This window comes from Prionailurus viverrinus, chromosome A2 (assembly GCF_022837055.1).
Source record: "Prionailurus viverrinus isolate Anna chromosome A2, UM_Priviv_1.0, whole genome shotgun sequence".
In the NCBI taxonomy this organism is placed as follows: Eukaryota; Metazoa; Chordata; class Mammalia; order Carnivora; family Felidae; genus Prionailurus; species Prionailurus viverrinus.
The window spans coordinates 20,675,843-20,692,566 of NC_062562.1; the positions used below are offsets into that span (position 1 = coordinate 20,675,843).

The window sequence follows — 16,724 nt, forward strand, 5'->3', positions numbered from 1 at the left end:
GGCTCCACAGGCAGCTGCGGGGCCACAAGGAGCCACCGGACACTGCTGTGAGGACAACAGTTCTGCCACAGCCCCCATCGCCTGGCAGTCAGCGACCATGGGCGCTGAGAATGACCACATGGACGAGATGTCCTGGGAGCCAGGAACCTTGGGGCCAGGCTGCAGCGCAGCTCTGAGAGGGGTCTTGGCTCTGCTCCTGGGGGTCAGCACTGAGCTCAGCACCAGCCGGCAGTGGGGGTGTGTAAGGATTCCAGAAGCCTGGGGAGCACAAGCACCCCAGCTGGCCTCCTCCACAGGTGGTGACCCTCTCAGTGGCTGCTTCATCTGGTCCAACGTCATCTTGCTGACTTGGCAACTGTCATTGCTTCTGTGGCTCATGCCACTTCCAGCCACTAGTCCAATTTTTCCTCATGGCTTCTGTTGCCTCATGGAGTCTTCTTTCTGCCTTCTCGCCCTTTCTCTGCTCCTGGCAGTCAACTCTCTCTGTATAACTCACAGTTGGGTGTGGAGCTTTCATCCAAGGCCATGGTATGTCATAAATTAGCTGCTTGTGCCCAGGCAGCCTCGTCAACACCATTCAGTGGTGGCCCCGTGGGAGAGTCACGGGGTCACTTTGCTCAGAAGAGTATGTATATGGCAGGCACATGGTGGCCACTCTGGAAGGTCTGGGAGCTGGCAGTGTCTTGGCATGACCCAGGGTGGGCCTGGGCTATTCCTCTGAGGGTGCCATTGTCCTGGAGACCAGAGCTCCAGCCTCACTGGAGACTCTTAGGGGAATGATTCTCCAGGAGGCGAGGGCAGCTGAGTCCCTGGCCATCCCCCAGGAACACAGGGATGAATGTGACATGGCCTGGCCCTCCAGGAGCTCAGACTCTAGAGTCTAGAGGACTCTAGGGTGATTAGACCCAAACATACAAGCCTCAACAAAAGGTGAAATGGAGCAGACCCTCAGGGGCTGGGAGCCTGGAGCAGAGCTGTGTGGGGTCAGCTAGGGGACAAAACAGGAAGGCTTCTGGGACGGGACATCAGGCTGGCAGGGCGAGAGGTGCAAGTGCAGAGACGGGGAGGGCATGCCAGTGGGAAGAGAGTAAGTTTGGAAAAGCAAGTTGGAGCTAGATCACAGCGAGCGCTGGCACACAGGCCTGGGGTTTGTCCTTTCCCTGGGGCCGTGAGAACCCAAGAAGGGTAATGAACAAGGTGTTTGGCCATGGAGGTCTGAGCCTCACTGTGGCCGGCCTGGCTTTGCACCCTGGCTGCCTGGAGAAGGCTGGGAGGCTTCTGTCCAGGAGGTCAGACTCAAGGCCATGTCAGTGGTGCAGGTAATGGACAACAGGCAGCAGTGCTGAGATGCCATTGGCTATCTTTTTTTTGTCTTTCCAAGATTTTATTTAAATTCAAGTTAGTTAACATGCAGTGTAGCATTGGTTTCAGGAGTAGAATTAAGTGATTCATCACTTACACATAACACCCAGTGCTCACCCCAGCAAGTGCTCTCCTTAATGCCCATCACCCATCTAGCCTGTCCCCCCACCCACCTCCGGCCCACAACCCTCAGTTTGTTTTCTGTAGTTAAGGGTCTCTTATGGTTTGCCTCCCTCTCCGTTTTTATCTTATAAAATTTTTCCTTCCCTCTTCCCCTATGGTCATCTGTTGTGTTTCTTAAATTCCACATATGAGTGAAATCATACAATATTTGTCTTTCTCTAATACATTCTAGTTCCATCCACGTTGTTGCAAATGGCAAGATTTCATTCTTTTTGATGGCTGACTAACTAATGTTGCCATTGACTTTCGTTGTGACTCCACACCATCACCCCTACTTGGGGAGCCCCGGGCCCATGTGCCAACACACAGCTTGTGTTTTTGCCAGGAGCCTCCATGTCCCAACACTGTTGACAGTCCCCGTGGCCCCCTTGGTACAGGCAGATCTAGGGCCTCTTACTCCACCCACGCCCCAGGTTCCCAGAGGAGGCCCCCCTCCCGCTCCTCCCATCCTACACTGCAGGTCACTGACCCCACTTGGAAAACACCAGCCTCACCATATAAGGAGCTCAGGCCAGGCCTGCGTGCTCAGCGATGGCATCTGCTTGGTGGCCCTGCCTCATCTTGGCCCTGCTCTCTGGCTTGGCGGCCTCTGGCTTCCCAAGGAGCCCCTCCCGGCCACTGGGGGTAAGTCTGCCCCCTCTTCACCATCTGGGCTTGTCACATGGGCAGAGGCAGCAGGATAGATGGTCCTCTATGTGGGGCAAGGAGGAGGCAGAAGGCTAGGCAGTGAGCTACAGAGGACAGAGCTAGGTGTTGGGCTCCTAAATCTCCCTGGGCCTCTGTTTCCCCACCTATTAAATGGGCGATGCACCAGGAACCGCTCAGCTCACTGAGGGGCTGTGCAGGTCCATATCTGAGACAAGGGCAGAGGACTCCAGAAAGGGCTGAGCTGAGCCTTGTGGGGTACAACCCTAGTGGGGGTGCTCTCAGGGGAGGCCTCAGGGGCTTTGGGCCCAGAGCAAGGCAGAGTGGTCAGGGTATGTGAGGCAGGGAGAGAGCTGGTTTAGTTCTCCCAGCCCTGTTCCTCTGTGAAACCTGGAGACCTTCCCTCTCTGAACCTCAGTTTCCATAATCTACTCAGAGCCCTTCCTACTCTGAAGTAGCTCTGGGTAGGCCCTATGTCCAGAGGCCCCTCAAGGGGTGTGTGTGTGTGTGGGGGGGTCACTGCTGAACCCTGGCCTCAGCCCAGAGCCTGCTCCCAGGCCATGGTGGCCTTGGCCTTGGCTTGATCCCTGTGTTTGTCTTTGTTTTTGCAGAAACGGAGCCTCCCGGAAGGGGTGAGAACTTTCACCAGGGATGGGGTGGGGTGAGTCAGGGCAGGATGGAGCTGGCTGCCCAATAGCAGAAGGGGTGGGCCATAATGGCAGGTCCCTGACACTGGACAAACAGCCCACAGCCCCCTGCCCTGTCAAGACCCCCATGCGACTCAAAACCCCTGGGAGAGAGTGTCACAGAACCGTGCTCTCGGATCTCTCTGGATACGGCGCAGGACCACTCTTACACCAGCCCCTCCTTCCACAAACACTTACCCAGCACTCACTGGTACCAGGGCCTGTGCACAGGGCTGGGGACACACATCCTCATGAAGCATCTTTATATCCTGCCAGATGTCTCCCTCGGCCTTCCCTCAGTCCACCGTCTGCATTGGAGAGAAGGTGCTGGGGGCATGAAGGTCGTCCCCACACACTCCCCGTATCTGGGGACAGAACTGGGCAATTACCAAAGGAGAGGAGGAGGGCGGGGTGTGTGCAACTGTGATTTCTTTCCAAGTGGAGGTGAGCGGGAGGAGCTAGGGTGATCTAGGGCCAGAGACTTGGTGTGGCTGGAGCACAGATGATCAGAGAGGCAGGACCTGCCTGGGGGACCTCAGAGCCATGGGGAAAACCGTCCTGAGGGTGATGGGGAGCAGCAGATTTAGGTTTTTATAAGATCTCCCCACTACAGCTGGCTACATGTTATGTAAACAGACCCAGGGTTAAGGATGTGGAACAGGGCCCTTTCCCTCTCCCCCTTTTCCCTCCCCCTCTGCTTGGCACCAACACAGGCAATACCACCCGGCATGAAGTTCCTTATCATGGTGCAAAACCCCTCCCCCAGGGGCTTCTTGGTGCTGAGCTCTAAGGTGGGCTGAGCTAGGGGCCTGTGAGGCCAGTGAACAGGGAGAGGCAAAGGTTGAATCAGACAAGCATCCCGCCCAACAAGGAGCCCCTCATCTCTGAGGGGGAGACAGGTGCTCAGAAAGGCCAGAGAATTCCAGAACCGGGGTAGACAACTGAACATGAAGGTGGAAGATGCCGCCCAGGCTCCAGACACGGTGACTGGGAAACTGGAGGGACCACTTACCAGGCAGGGGCTCTGGGCTGTGCGGACAGAGCCTGGAAGGGGAGCAGCCAGGTTGAAGGTCTGGTTTCCCAGAGGCAGATCACCACCCACTCCTGCAGGTCGTCAACGGCATCGAGGTCTACAGCACCAAGATCAGCTGCAAGGTCACCTCCCGCTTTGCTCACAATGTTGTCACCACGAGGGCTGTCAACCGTGCAGACACTGCCAAGGAGGTGTCCTTTGACGTGGAGCTGCCCAAGACGGCCTTCATCACCAACTTCACCTTGTGGGTGTCACCACGGCTACTGGCTCCGGCGGGGGAGGGGAGTCTGGCTCAGCTTGAGCCCCCAACTCTCCTTTCTTACAGGACCATCGATGGTGTTACCTACCCTGGGAATGTCAAGGAGAAGGAAGTCGCCAAGAAGCAGTATGAAAAGGCTGTGTCCCAGGGCAAGACAGCCGGCTTGGTCAAGTAAGTATGGACCCCCTAGGACTTAGGGAAGAACGTCTGGGCTACAAGGGCTCTCAGAGATGCAGACAACAACAGCAACGGCCATTATTATTATTAGTTATTATTTCATTATTATAGCAAAAGTTGCCCGTAATTTTCACATTACCCCACTTTGAAGTGGAGGTAAGCAAGGCTCAGAGAGGGTAGGGTTTCTCCTGAGGGGCTGAGATTGAAACCGAGGGCCCGAGGGCCCGAGAAGGTCTGCAGGGCAGTCATTGTCTGGCACCTGCATTCAGGGCCTCAGGGAGGAAGCTGGAGAAATTCACAGTCTCGGTCAACGTGGCAGCGGGCAGCAAAGTCACGTTTGAGCTAACCTATGAGGAGCTGCTGAAGAGGCACAAAGGCAAATACGAGATGTACCTTAAGGTCCAGCCCAAGCAACTGGTCAAGCACTTTGAGGTAATCAACCACCCCTGCAGCCCCTGCTGAACCTGCAAGGGTGCGGGTGCAGGGAAGGGCCCTGGGGCAGTGCCCAGAGAAGGGTCAAGAATGCAGAAGTCGGCCCCACCATGGCTGAGGAGCATAGGAGCTGAAAGCCAAAGGGAAATGCTTTAGTGGTAGCATGGAGGCCAATATGGCGGGTGATGGAAGAGCCCTGGGGTCATGGACCCGTCTACAGCTCTTGAAGCCATTTTCTTGGTGGGAGACACCAGGCTTAGTCATCATGAGTTGTCTGGAAGTTGTCCCTGTGCCCTCACCCACCATCTCAGTCCCCTTGGCCTTGTCCTGGAGTTCGGCCTCTGCACTGTCACTGAGTGACCCCTCCTTACTCTTGCCTTTTCCAGATCGAGGCAGACATCTTTGAGCCCCAGGGCATCAGCACGTTGGATGCTGAGGCCTCATTCATCACCAATGACCTCCTGGGCAGCGCCCTCACCAAGTCCTTCTCAGGGAGGAAGGTGGTATAGATGCCTCTCAGGCCTGGGAGGGGGGCAGGGGCAGGAACCCTGAAACCAACAGGACAAGTGTGAACCCTGGGGCTTGGCTGAGGCAAGTGTGTGTGTGAGAGGGGAAGGGGGAAATATCCACAGCCATTTCCTTTCTCCTGGGGCACCCCAGTCAGGAGTGAGGCTGCTGGAGGCAGGGGCTGCCAGCTGTCGATGATCTGCCAGAGGAACTGGGGTCTCATCTGTACTGCGGGGACAGAGTGACCATTTATAAGGCCAGATCCTGTTCTGCCTTGGGAAGTGGACAGGGCAGGTGACTGTCCATTTTACAGATAAGGACACTAGGCCAGGGGGAGTCATTTAGGTCCACTGATGCCACACTGAAGGGTGACAGACGAAAGGGATTCTCTTGGTGTAGGTGGTTGGCTCCAGTTCCCGAGGCCCCCAGCTATCCCAGGGGCCTTGTTTGTTGTGGGCAGTGAATGAATAAAGTTTACATGAGTAGCAAACCTTAGTCATTCGGGACTTCCAAGTCAAAGCCAGAGGAGCACAGCTCAGAGGGCTCCTGGCTGTTGCAAGGCTGTGCTTTTGCCTTGGGCCCCCGCCCTCTCCCTGCCCCCTTCTTTCCCATCCCCCTCTGCTTGCCACCAATACACGCAATACCACCCAACACAAAGTTCCTTCTCATGGTGCAAAACCCCTCCCTGAGTGGCTTCTCGGTGCTGAGCCCCAAAGTAGGCTGAGGCAAGGAGCCTGTGGGGCCCAGCGAACCGGCACAGGCAAAGGCTGAACCAGACAAGGAGCCCCTGGTCTCTGAGGGGGAGAGAGGTGCTCAGAAAGGCCAGAGCTTGCCAGATGGTGGCAGGACTGCCCAGGCGCCTATCTGCGGGCTCCTCCTGTGGGGGCTTGGCCTCACTCCCCAGGAGAGAGCACAGTCGACAGGCCCTGGCCACGCTGAGCGAGGCCCTCCATCACCTCTCCCAGGGCCGTGTGTCCTTCAAGCCCAGCATGGACCAACAGCGTTCGTGCCCAACCTGTACAGACTCCCTCCTCAACGGAGATTTCATCATCACCTACGACGTGAACAGAGAGTCTCCAGCCAACGTACAGGTACCTGCCAACTGGCTTTGCCGGGCTGGTTGATTCTCCATCACCCTGATAGGGTGAGAACAGGTACGGGAGGGGCTGCAGTTGCCTCTCGTCCCCAGACCCTGGTCCTCAGCCCAAGGCCAAATTTCCTGCACAGCCTGGGTATGGAGGATAGTCCAGAGCCTTTGTGTGGCACCCCACAGTGGGTGGGAAAGAATGGCTTTTTCTGGAGCTGGGAAATGTCTGGCTTCTATTTGCAAGAGTTGCTAAAAGCACTTGCCTGCAGTCCCTCTCTCTCCCCTTTCCAGATAGTCAATGGCTACTTTGTGCACTTCTTTGCACCTCAAGGCCTTCCCGTGGTGCCTAAAAATGTGGTCTTCGTGATTGACGTCAGTGGCTCCATGCACGGTCGGAAAATGGAGCAGGTGCGCTTCTCACTGCGACTGGGGGTGACGTGTGGCAGGGAGACACATTTATTTGTAAGTGGACAAAGCTGATATTCCCAGTGAAAGAGGAAGAAGGGAGACAGGATCAAAAAAAAAAAAAAAAAGCATCTGCCCCCTTTTGCTGCAGAGTGCAGGCCCCAGTGCCAGCCACGCGGGGAGACAGCTGGCCGTCTGCTGCTCGTTCCCAGCTTCTTGTCTGCGTGCCCTTCTCTTTCCCAGACAAAGGATGCTCTCCTCAAGATCCTGGAGGATGTGAAAGAAGATGACTACCTGAATTTCATCCTCTTCAGTGGGGATGTGACCACCTGGAAAGACACCCTAGTTCAAGCCACTCCTGAGAACATCGAGGAGGCCAGGACATTTGTGAAGAACATTGATGATCAAGGAAGTATGAGCAGAGGGAAGAACAGACACATCCTGTCACTCCCCTTGGCCCGAGCAGTCTGCCTCTCCTGTGCCTTGGGACAGAGCCTCTGCTGGTCTAGGCCCTGCAGACCTCAGCTGGGGGTAGAGGTGGGATAGGGGGCGGTTCAGGGTTCTTATTGGGGTGTCTTCTTTGCAGTCTAGGGGAGCCCACTCTTCCTTTCTCTAATCCTTGATCCTGGAGCCCCACTAGTCCCGGCAAGATAACGCCACAGAGAACCCTTATCCTGGGCCACTCCTTAGGGAAAATGACAAACGAAGCCGACACTGCTCCCCTCTCCTCCCAGTGAGCATGCCTGGCAGCCCCTCTGATAGGTTTCCAAACTGCTTTTACAATCACCTTCTGGCAGCCCCGACAGGCTGGTCCTTTGGTCCCCAATGAAAGAGTAAGTCATTCATTCATCACTCGCCGATTCACTCGGTCAATACCTACTGAGTACCAGGGCGCGTTGGCTAACAGGGTCCTTGGGCCCAAGAGCGGGGCCTGCTACCCTCTCCTCCTCCACCCCGGTACTGAGAACACCCTCCCACGGTTCTGTCTGTCTGTGTGCCAGTGACCAACATCAACGATGGGCTGCTGAGGGGCATCAGCATGCTGAACAAGGCCCGGGAAGAACACAGTGTCCCAGAGAGGAGCACCTCCATCGTCATCATGCTGACTGACGGGGACCCCAATGTCGGTGAGGCAGGCGGGTGTGGCTCTGAACCAAAGCCAGCGTGCTGTAGCCAGTGAGCTGCAAGATTTTGGGCGGCTCTCCCCAGGGTCCCTCGTGGTCTGTGAGTCCTGCAAGGGCACCACGTCTCCCCCTGCCAAAGACCGCCCCATCCCCGCCCCCCCCCCACCAGCTCTGCTGATGCAGGTGTCAGACAGCTCCAGACAGAGCTGATCCAGCTAGTTGCTGGGGCTGGGGCTGGGGCTGGGGCTGGGGTGTGAACACCCCTTTCTCCTGCAGGTGAAAGCAGACCTGAAAAAATCCAAGAGAATGTACGCAACGCCATTGGGGGCAAGTTCCCCTTGTATAACCTGGGTTTTGGCAACAATCTGAACTATAACTTCCTGGAGAGCATGGCTCTGGAGAACCATGGGCTGGCCCGACGCATTTATGAGGATTCCGATGCCAACTTGCAGTTGCAGGTATGCCTTGTCTTGCATACCTCCAGGAATGAGGAGCTCATTACTTCCTCAGACAGCTGTTCCACCGAATGACAATTTCACTCTCTAGGAAGAGCCTCTTGGGCTGACATCTACCTCTAGCTCCCTCTTATCCATCAGTGGTGGTTGATTTTGTCCTCAGGCTACACACAACAGACTTGCTTCCTCCACAGGATTGCCAGATCAAATACAGGGCACCTGGCCAAATATAAACAATTTTTTAGTGTAAGCACGAGCCCAAATATTGCAGAGCACTCTGTGTTAGTTTGCCAGGACTGCTCTAACAAAGTACCACATGCTGGGGGTGGAGTGGGGGGCGGGCAGTGGGCTTCAACAACAGAAATTGTTGCCTCACGGTTCTGGGGGCCAGAAGCCCAATCAACGCCATCTGCTGGGCCGTTTCCTTCTGAGGGCTGTGGGGGAAGGGTCTGTTCCGGGCCTCTCTCCTTGGCCTGTGGATGGCCACCTTCTCCCTGTCTCTTCCCATCATCTTCCCTGTGTGCCTGTCTGTCTCTGGGTCCAAATTGCCCTCTTTTCATAAGGACACCAGATATACTGTTTGGGACCCACCCCAGAGGCCTCATTTTAACTTGATCACCTCTGTAACCACCCTCATCCCCAAAACAGACATGTCTTGAGAGAGTGGGGGTAAGGACTTTAACATGTATTTTGGGGCACACAATTCATCCCATAACAGACAAACTTAGACTAAAAATTAGTGTGCTATTTACCTGACGTTCAAATTCAACTGCATGTCCTGTACTTACATTTGAGAACTTCAGCAGCCCCATTCGTCCCCAGTGCAGGAGACAGTGCCTGAACTGGTGCAGAGGAACCCCCACCCCGTGCCTCCGTGCCTCTGCCTTCTCCCTCTTGATCTCTGTGCTCCTGCGCCTTGTCACCTCCTCTGGTCGGCCTCTCCTCCTTTCCTTTTCTCTTTCTTGCTTTCATTCCAGCAAACATTTCTCGAGCACTTTCTATTTCCCCGGAACTCTGTCCTTACCTTTCTATTCTTCCCAGGCTCTACCTGAAGGGGGGAGGGTAGGGAAGGCTCCCACGAACTGAAGGACACGATCAGGGCCACGAGGAAGTGAAGATCAGGACCTAAGATCGGCACAGCCTGGGGGACTCAATGCCTAGGGAGGCACCAGTGGGCACCTGCCCACCCTGTCCTCTCCAGATCTGCCCTGTGGCCTGACATGACCAGGTCCCCCTTTTGGACTCCAGGGCTTCTATGAGGAGGTGGCCAACCCGCTGCTGACAGGCGTGGAGGTAGAGTACCCCGAGAACGCCATCCAGGACCTCACCCAGAGCACTTACCAGCACTTCTACGATGGCTCTGAGATTGTGGTGGCTGGGCGCCTGCTGGACGAGGACATGAACAACTTTAAGGCGGATGTAAAGGGCCACGGGGTGAGCTGAGCCAGGGCCGGAAGGTGTGCTGTGGATGGGGGGATCGACAGCCATGGGGCTTGGCCCCCTGCCTGAGGGTCCAGCGGTGGCGACCTCAAGCTGGGTCCAGGCCTCCTGCCCTCCAGCCTCTGGCCTCCTCTCACCCCCACCTCAGGCCATCAATGATCTGACCTTCACAGAGGAGGTGGACATGAAGGAGATGGAAAAGGCCCTGAAGGAGCAGGATTACATTTTTGGGAACTACATAGAGCGGCTCTGGGCCTACCTCACCATTGAGCAGCTGCTGGAGAAACGGTGATCCTAGCGACCCCTCACACAGCCAGGCCCCACACCTGGGCCTCCCACACTGCCCGACCACCTATCTGCGCTTGCCCCTGTGCTGGCTTCACTCTGGGGGAGCCCAAGAGAAGGAAGACTCAGCCACACCCCAGGACGTGCCCTGCCACACGCCCTGCCAGCTGCCTTCCCCTCTTCTCAGCTCAGCCCCAAAGAATGTTTTCCCGGGGGCAGAGCCCAGCCTGACATCGGGGGCTCAAGCAGCATCCTGGGAGCACCTCAGGGACAGGGGCGGGCCTTGGCACCCTGTACCCCACACCCCGCATGGGCCCACAATGCGGTGAGGCTGAGCACAACTGAAGGCTTGGGTCCTTGCCCGCAGCCCCCAGAAGGCAGAGCTTGGGCCTATTTGAGAGTGCCACGTCAGCCTTCCCTGAGGTGGGATAAGCCTCCAACACCCCTGGTGCAGGGTCTGGCACATGCTGAGTGCTCAGGGCATGGCCATTATCATGAGTGATTGTTGGGATGCCATTTCGAGCCCCTTGTATCTTATAGTGGGGAAACTGAGGCCCAGCCTCAGACACAGCCTGTCCATCTGTCCCAGGGAGCTGGTGAACCATTCTTTTTCTGAGAGCTAGTGGGTTCTACCCTGGGGAAAGGCGTTCCCAGGCTGCCTCTGGGGCTCTAGGCCTGGTTCTGGGAGTCACAGCAGAGGAGGCCAAGCAGGGAAAGGCTCTTTGACTGACACTCCCACCCTTCCCCACAGCAAGAATGCCCATGGTGAGGAGAAGGAGAACCTCACAGCCCAGGCCCTGGACCTGTCCCTCAAGTACCACTTTGTGACTCCACTGACCTCCATGGTGGTGACCAAGCCTGAGGACAATGAGGACCAGACAGCCATCGCTGACAAGCCCGGAGAAGGTGGGCATGGAGAGTGGAGGCCGGACTTCGAAGGCCTTCCAGGCCACTGGGGCCTTGGGTGCCCCGAAGAGGAGTGAGCCAGGCTGGTGAGACCCAGACTTGCTGAAGAGGGGCAGGTCCAGGGGGCATAGAGGGAGATCCGGCCAAGGGCTGGGGAGGGTGTTGTGGAGCGGGTGAATCCATCAGCATGGACAGTGGGTAGGGGGTGAATAGGAGCCTCTGGGGTCTCTAAAGGGTTGTGAGTCATGGGACACCTCACCCAGGGTCACTTCAAGGAAAGGGACTTGGCTGCAGCATGGAAGGGCTCAGTCAGACAGGGAGAAGCACTTCCAGCTTGAAAGTTAGTCCCAGAGCATGTGCCTGGGAATTGTGAGAGGAAAAGGCCTTGAGGCCTTGGACCAGGCCTGCTCAACCAGACTCTAAGAGGGGACTCCTAAGTGCTCCTGTACTTGGGCGTGGGGAGCAGAGAGGTGGCATGGGGCGGCACAGGAGGCAAAGAGCTGGTCCGGGCCAGGCCTTTGGCCTCTAGGAGCCCCTGGCTCCAGGAGACACACAGTGGTGGGGGGTCCGTTGTTGGCTGGGAGGCCCACAGCCTGGAGGTGGGACAGGCATCCAGTTGATGGCATTGATGCCGACACCAGGAGTCTGTGGCTCCTAACACATTTCTCCTCCTCCTCCCACACAGGGCCTGCAGATACGGAAGGTGAGCTTCAGCCAGCAGTTGGGCAGGTGTCCCAGGAGGGGGACAAGAGAGAACCAAGGAGGCTTCCAAGTGCCCAGCCCAGGGAGGGGCCCTTAGGACATCTGCGATCAGGTCCCAGCTCTGCCACCAACTCACGAGCCACCTTGGTCCAGGCTCTGCCCTCTCTGAGCCTCATCAGGTCCTTGTCAGTTGTCTGGAGGTGGCTTCCCCTTACTAATGAGGGACAATCAGTATGAGAGCATTCTGTGACCTGCAAAAATTAGCAAATTCACACATCGGACACCGACATGCCATTAATCCCGCAGCAACCCTCTAAAGGAGTCCTCTCATGGTTCCCATTTTATAGTGAGGAAACTGAGGCATGGAGAGGCTGTCTATTTGTTCGAGGACTTAGTCAGCAAGTGGCCAAGCTGGGACTTCAGCCTGGGCAGCCTGGCACCTGTGCCCACTCTGGGATTCATAGCGCTCTGTGTGTCTCTCATTATCAAATTGCATCCTTGCCCCCAGTAAGCCCAGGACCACCAGGCAGGGGCTCCTACCCCCTCCCAGCCTGCCCCACCTCCACCGATAGGCGGTTGCATCCTAGCAGCACATCTGGACCAGGTCATTGTTCTTCCCTCAGCACAGCCCTGTCAGATGCAGTCACTGATGTGCACGCGTGTGTGCATGAGTACGTCGGGAGGGGGGTTACTACCAAGGACAACAGACAGTTTTGATCTTCACCCCACCCCAACTGGGGAGTGGGAGTTCGGGGTGTGGGATGGTGTCTGCTGTGAACACTATTCATGACAGGGAGGCAGACGATCTCATGGTGTACATATTAGCCACATCACAGCGCCATGACCCCGGCATAAAAATGACATCCATATTACCACCAGCCCTAGAAAGGAACTCCCTGGGCACGCTCCCGTTTCTGAAGCCTACATGAGGAGTCACATCCCAACCCTCTTGTCTACCTGGGTTGGGGCTCTACTGGAGACTGGTAGCCCCAAGCCAGGTAGAAGGCATGGGGTTGGGGGAGAGGGAGCCCTCAGACCCAGCTCACGACTGCCCGGTTGCTTCCTTTTTCAGTGGCCCGCTCCATGGCTTACCTGAGTGAGTATATGGCAGCAGCCGCAGCCCCCCTACCCCACAGGGCGTCTCCCCAGAGACTGGCCCCATGCCACATTCTCCCCCAGAGTCCTTCCTGAACCCGCTCTCTGGAACAGGAAGATGGTTGGGATCCCGAGGAAATGGGAGGCGGTTTGAGAGTATGGGGAAGAGGGAACGGGAGGCGCACGAACCAGAATCTGGATGTGGGTCCTGGCGCCTCCCCAGGCCTGCTTGTTTAGCTCAGCCTCTCCCCCCACTGTGTCCACAGCGAGCTACCAGCCTCCTCAAACGCCCTACTACTACGGTGAGTTCCCCCGACTCCTCCTGACGTGAGAGCCGGGCCCCAGAGCCCAGAGCCTCCTACCTGTTAGGAGTCTATCCACAGGGGCCGAGGGGTGAGGGGAGGGCGCCCCGGAACAGTAAGTGAGAGGTCCCGGGAGCCAGCCCTTTCTCTGATGTGCTCTCAGTGGATGGGGACCCCCACTTCATCATCCAAGTCCCGCAGAGAGACGATGCCATCTGCTTCAACGTCGATGAAGACCCAGGCACAGTGCTGCGCCTCATTCAGGACCCCATCACAGGTGGGGGCTGCGGGCAGGAGCCGGGGCCAGGCCCTCACTCTGCCCATAATGCACCATCTTTATGTGCAGCTTACACCTTGTGGGGCCACAGGCTCACCAAGCCCCCGGGACCCAGTGGTGTTGGAGAGACGGTTAGGGGTGAGGGGGCCCAGGCAAAGCCTGTGTCTGGGAAATAGTTTTGCTCTGAACACCACTCCCTGGCCCAGGCAGGGGGCAGGTCTGCAACATGGGTCCTCAGCTGCCAGAGGGACCCAGGAGTGTCTAGGAACAGGGAGGGTTGGCTCTGAAGTCCTGGTCTCGTCTTGGGGATCCCACGCCGTGTGGGATCCCTTAGCAGGTCTGGCTGGAGGAGAAGGTGCATCCTAAAAACCAGCCTGGACTCAGAAAGGTCTCAGTGGCCCCTCACTACCCCATCCCTCTGGCAGGCCTCACAGTTAACGGGCAGATCATCGGCGAGAAGGGAGGCAACTCCGACTCCAAGACCAGAAAGACTTACTTTGGCAAGCTGGGCATTGCCAGTGCTCACATGGACTTCCGGATGGAGGTGACACCGGAGAAGATCATCCTGTGGAGTGGAGCTGCACAGAGCACCTTCAGCTGGCTGGACACGGTCACAGTCACACAGGACGGGTACAGCCCCGCTCCTGGGTCTCAGAGGTCTAAGGAGCCTCTCTGAGGGATGTGGACAAATCCCAGAATGGAAGACCCACGGGGGTTACAGGAGAGACTGGTGGCCTCAGAGTTCAGCCCTTTTGCCCAAGGAAGGGTGACCACGATGGCCCCAGCCAGAATTGGTAGCTGGACACTTTACAGGACTGATCTTTATTTATTTATTTATTTATTTACCTTGAAAGAGAGAGAGAGAGAGGTGAGGCACAGAGAGAGGGAATTCCAAGCAGGCTCTACACTGTCAGCATAAAGCCCGACTCTGAGCTGGATCTCACAAACTGTGAGATCATGACCTGAGCCGAAATCAAGAGTCAGACGTTTAACCGCCTGAGCCAGCCAGGAGCCCCCGCAGGACTGATCTTGAGGGAAGGGCTGTGTGGACGTAAGCATTAGGGGGACCTGCAATCTAGTAACACACTAACCCTCAGTTTCACCTTCTCTAGCTGAACTTGTTAGCTCTCCAACTGCTCAGCCTCTCCTAGGTCTTCAAGTCACCCAGAGCCCAGTGGATAGGGCAGGGGCGTTACTCTCAGTGAAGCTCAGAGAGGGGTGGAACCTACCCCGGGTCACACAGGAAGCCAGTGGCTGAGCTGAGGATTGATCCCATGTCTCCAGACTCCCAGGACAGCCCTGTCTTCTGCTTACGGAGGAACGAGGATCCACTCTGTAGAGGGCATAGTCAACACGCATGAGGCATCTTCTCTCCACAGTCAACACACATGAGGCCTCTGAGATCGTTTCCAGAGTCTATGTGCTCTTGGGTGTCATGTATGGAGAAGGCCCTATCGAGATACCCTTGATTCAGATGCCCAGTACGATGGTCACCACTGGGCCCCGCTTGCTGACTTCCTTCCTCTTCTCTCCTAGGCTGTCTGTGACAATCAACAGGAAAAAGAACATGGTGGTCTCCTTTGGAGACGGGGTTACTTTTGTGGTCATCCTGCACCAGGTGTGGAAGAAGCATCCCGTCCACCAAGACTTTCTGGGCTTCTATGTGGTGGACAGTCACCGGATGTCAGCACAAACACATGGGCTGCTGGGTATGGAATGTTTAAGCTTCAGACTGTTCAGGAGACACGGTAGAGGGGAAAAGCCACATGAAAGACTGTCCTCGTCACCCTGGACGAGCACACAACACCCAGTCAGCCTTTGCGTCAACCCTGCAAGACTAGAGGCTGTCTTACCTATGGTGATGGTGGAGGCTGACAGTGTGCAGGGGCTGACAGTGTGAATGTTTCTGTTCCCAGGACAATTCTTCCATCCCTTTGACTTTAAAGTGTCCGACATCCACCCAGGCTCTGACCCCACAAAGCCAGACGCCACAATGGTGGTGAAGAACCATCGGCTGACAGTCACCAGGTGACAGAACTCTAACATCCTCGCCCTGCCCAGTAACAAGACAGGAGGAGAGAGCCCTCTCCCAGACACATTGGCCTGGCAGGCTCTTGTCTCCTGTGGGGTACCTACCCTAGTTTCCCTCTGGGGTCCTGACCTCCCCCACCCCCCACTCTAGGCCCCTCCTAATCAGGAAAAGGCCAAACTTGGCCCCCTAGAGGGAGTTAATCATTTGATCTCTTTCTTGACCAAAGGGTTCCTGGACTCACAATTGGCAACTTCACACCCTTCTCCAGCCTTAGGACCTTGAGTGTAGCAGCCGTCTTGCCTGCCCTGTGTATATCACAGTGTGTCTTTCCTTTTTCCCAGGGGATCCCAGAAAGACTACAGGAAGGATGCCAGTGTCGGCACCAAGGTTGCCTGCTGGTTTGTCCACAACAACGGGCAAGGGCTGATTGACGGTGTCCACAGCGACTACATTGTCCCCAACCTGTTCTGAGTAGACATGCCAGCTCCTGCTGAGATAGCTGGCCCAGCTCACCTGGCCTCTGGAACAGGGACACAGCCCAGGGTCTAAGGGAGGGTTGTGACAATAAAGCCCGAGGGGACACTGCCACCAGCCATGTCTGCATGCCTCTGTAAGCCCCTGTTCAGGGATCAGGCAGTAGGGCCCCGAGGTAGCTCAAAGGAGGGGCTGGCTGCTAGGAAGGCAATTCCCTGGGGCTCTCTCCTGGTGTGAGTGAAAGACCGGGTTGGTTGGGGATAGCGCTTTTGGGAGCCAAGTGTATGATGGTTTGGGAAGAAAAAAAAGCAAACAAGAATTGACTCTAGTGTGAAGGGGCTGAGAAGTCAAGAAGGGTTGAGTGCATTTCAGAGTCCAGGAGGGTAATGAGAAAAGTCAGGGCTCATGGCTCAGCAGCCCCCATCAGGACCCACAGGCCTGAAGATCTTTCTATGACGCAGAAGCAGAGTGCTCCAGAGCGGACATAGCGTGCAGCTCATTATGGATGTCCTTCCTCCCTCCATCTTCCCATTATCTAGATGTCCACCCCCACCCACCCACCCATCCTCTAGCCATCCAGCCATCTATCCATTCAGCAGATAAATCCAACATTCTGGGCCAGAGTCTGGGGCACACAGCTTCGTGCCCATTTCCTTTTCGCGTGGGTGCCCCAAGCCTGTGGCAGCTAGGCTGGAAATCCCTAAGATCCTCCAATCACAGCTCATGGTGACCACCCACTCTGCCCCCACAGTAAGTCCTGGGTGGGGTCAGAGGTCGGGGATCAGATAGAGATTCCCAGAGGAGGGGCTCTGAGGGCCCTCAGCCTGGACAACCCTCTCTCACCCAGACAACTGCA

General features: G+C 56.5%; 1 protein-coding gene across 1 annotated transcript; it reads left to right on the top strand.

Moving 5' to 3' along the window:
* The first annotated feature begins 2,069 nt into the window (after positions 1–2,069).
* ITIH3 (inter-alpha-trypsin inhibitor heavy chain 3) lies at positions 2,070–15,964 on the top strand. Its single transcript, XM_047850587.1, has 22 exons — positions 2,070–2,169; positions 2,802–2,822; positions 3,987–4,153; positions 4,235–4,339; positions 4,615–4,777; positions 5,164–5,277; positions 6,250–6,375; positions 6,663–6,779; positions 7,020–7,188; positions 7,778–7,903; positions 8,177–8,358; positions 9,604–9,789; positions 9,944–10,083; positions 10,832–10,986; positions 11,672–11,689; positions 12,761–12,784; positions 13,050–13,085; positions 13,249–13,362; positions 13,788–13,992; positions 14,899–15,071; positions 15,279–15,390; positions 15,736–15,964. Exons 1-22 carry the CDS (start codon positions 2,077–2,079, stop codon positions 15,863–15,865), a joined length of 2,676 nt encoding a protein of 891 aa, XP_047706543.1. The 5' UTR covers positions 2,070–2,076; the 3' UTR covers positions 15,866–15,964.
* The last annotated feature ends 760 nt before the right edge of the window (positions 15,965–16,724 follow it).

What these genes read in the sequence shown, in the direction of transcription:
- ITIH3 (XM_047850587.1), top strand. Translation starts at nt 2,077, where the DNA reads ATGGCATCTGCTTGGTGGCCCTGCCTCATCTTGGCCCTGCTCTCTGGC. An exon ending in TCAAACGCCCTACTACTACG is followed by an intron (nt 13,086 to 13,248) that starts GTGAGTTCCCCC and finishes ATGTGCTCTCAG; the next exon opens with TGGATGGGGACCCCCACTTC. An exon ending in CATTCAGGACCCCATCACAG is followed by an intron (nt 13,363 to 13,787) that starts GTGGGGGCTGCG and finishes TCCCTCTGGCAG; the next exon opens with GCCTCACAGTTAACGGGCAG.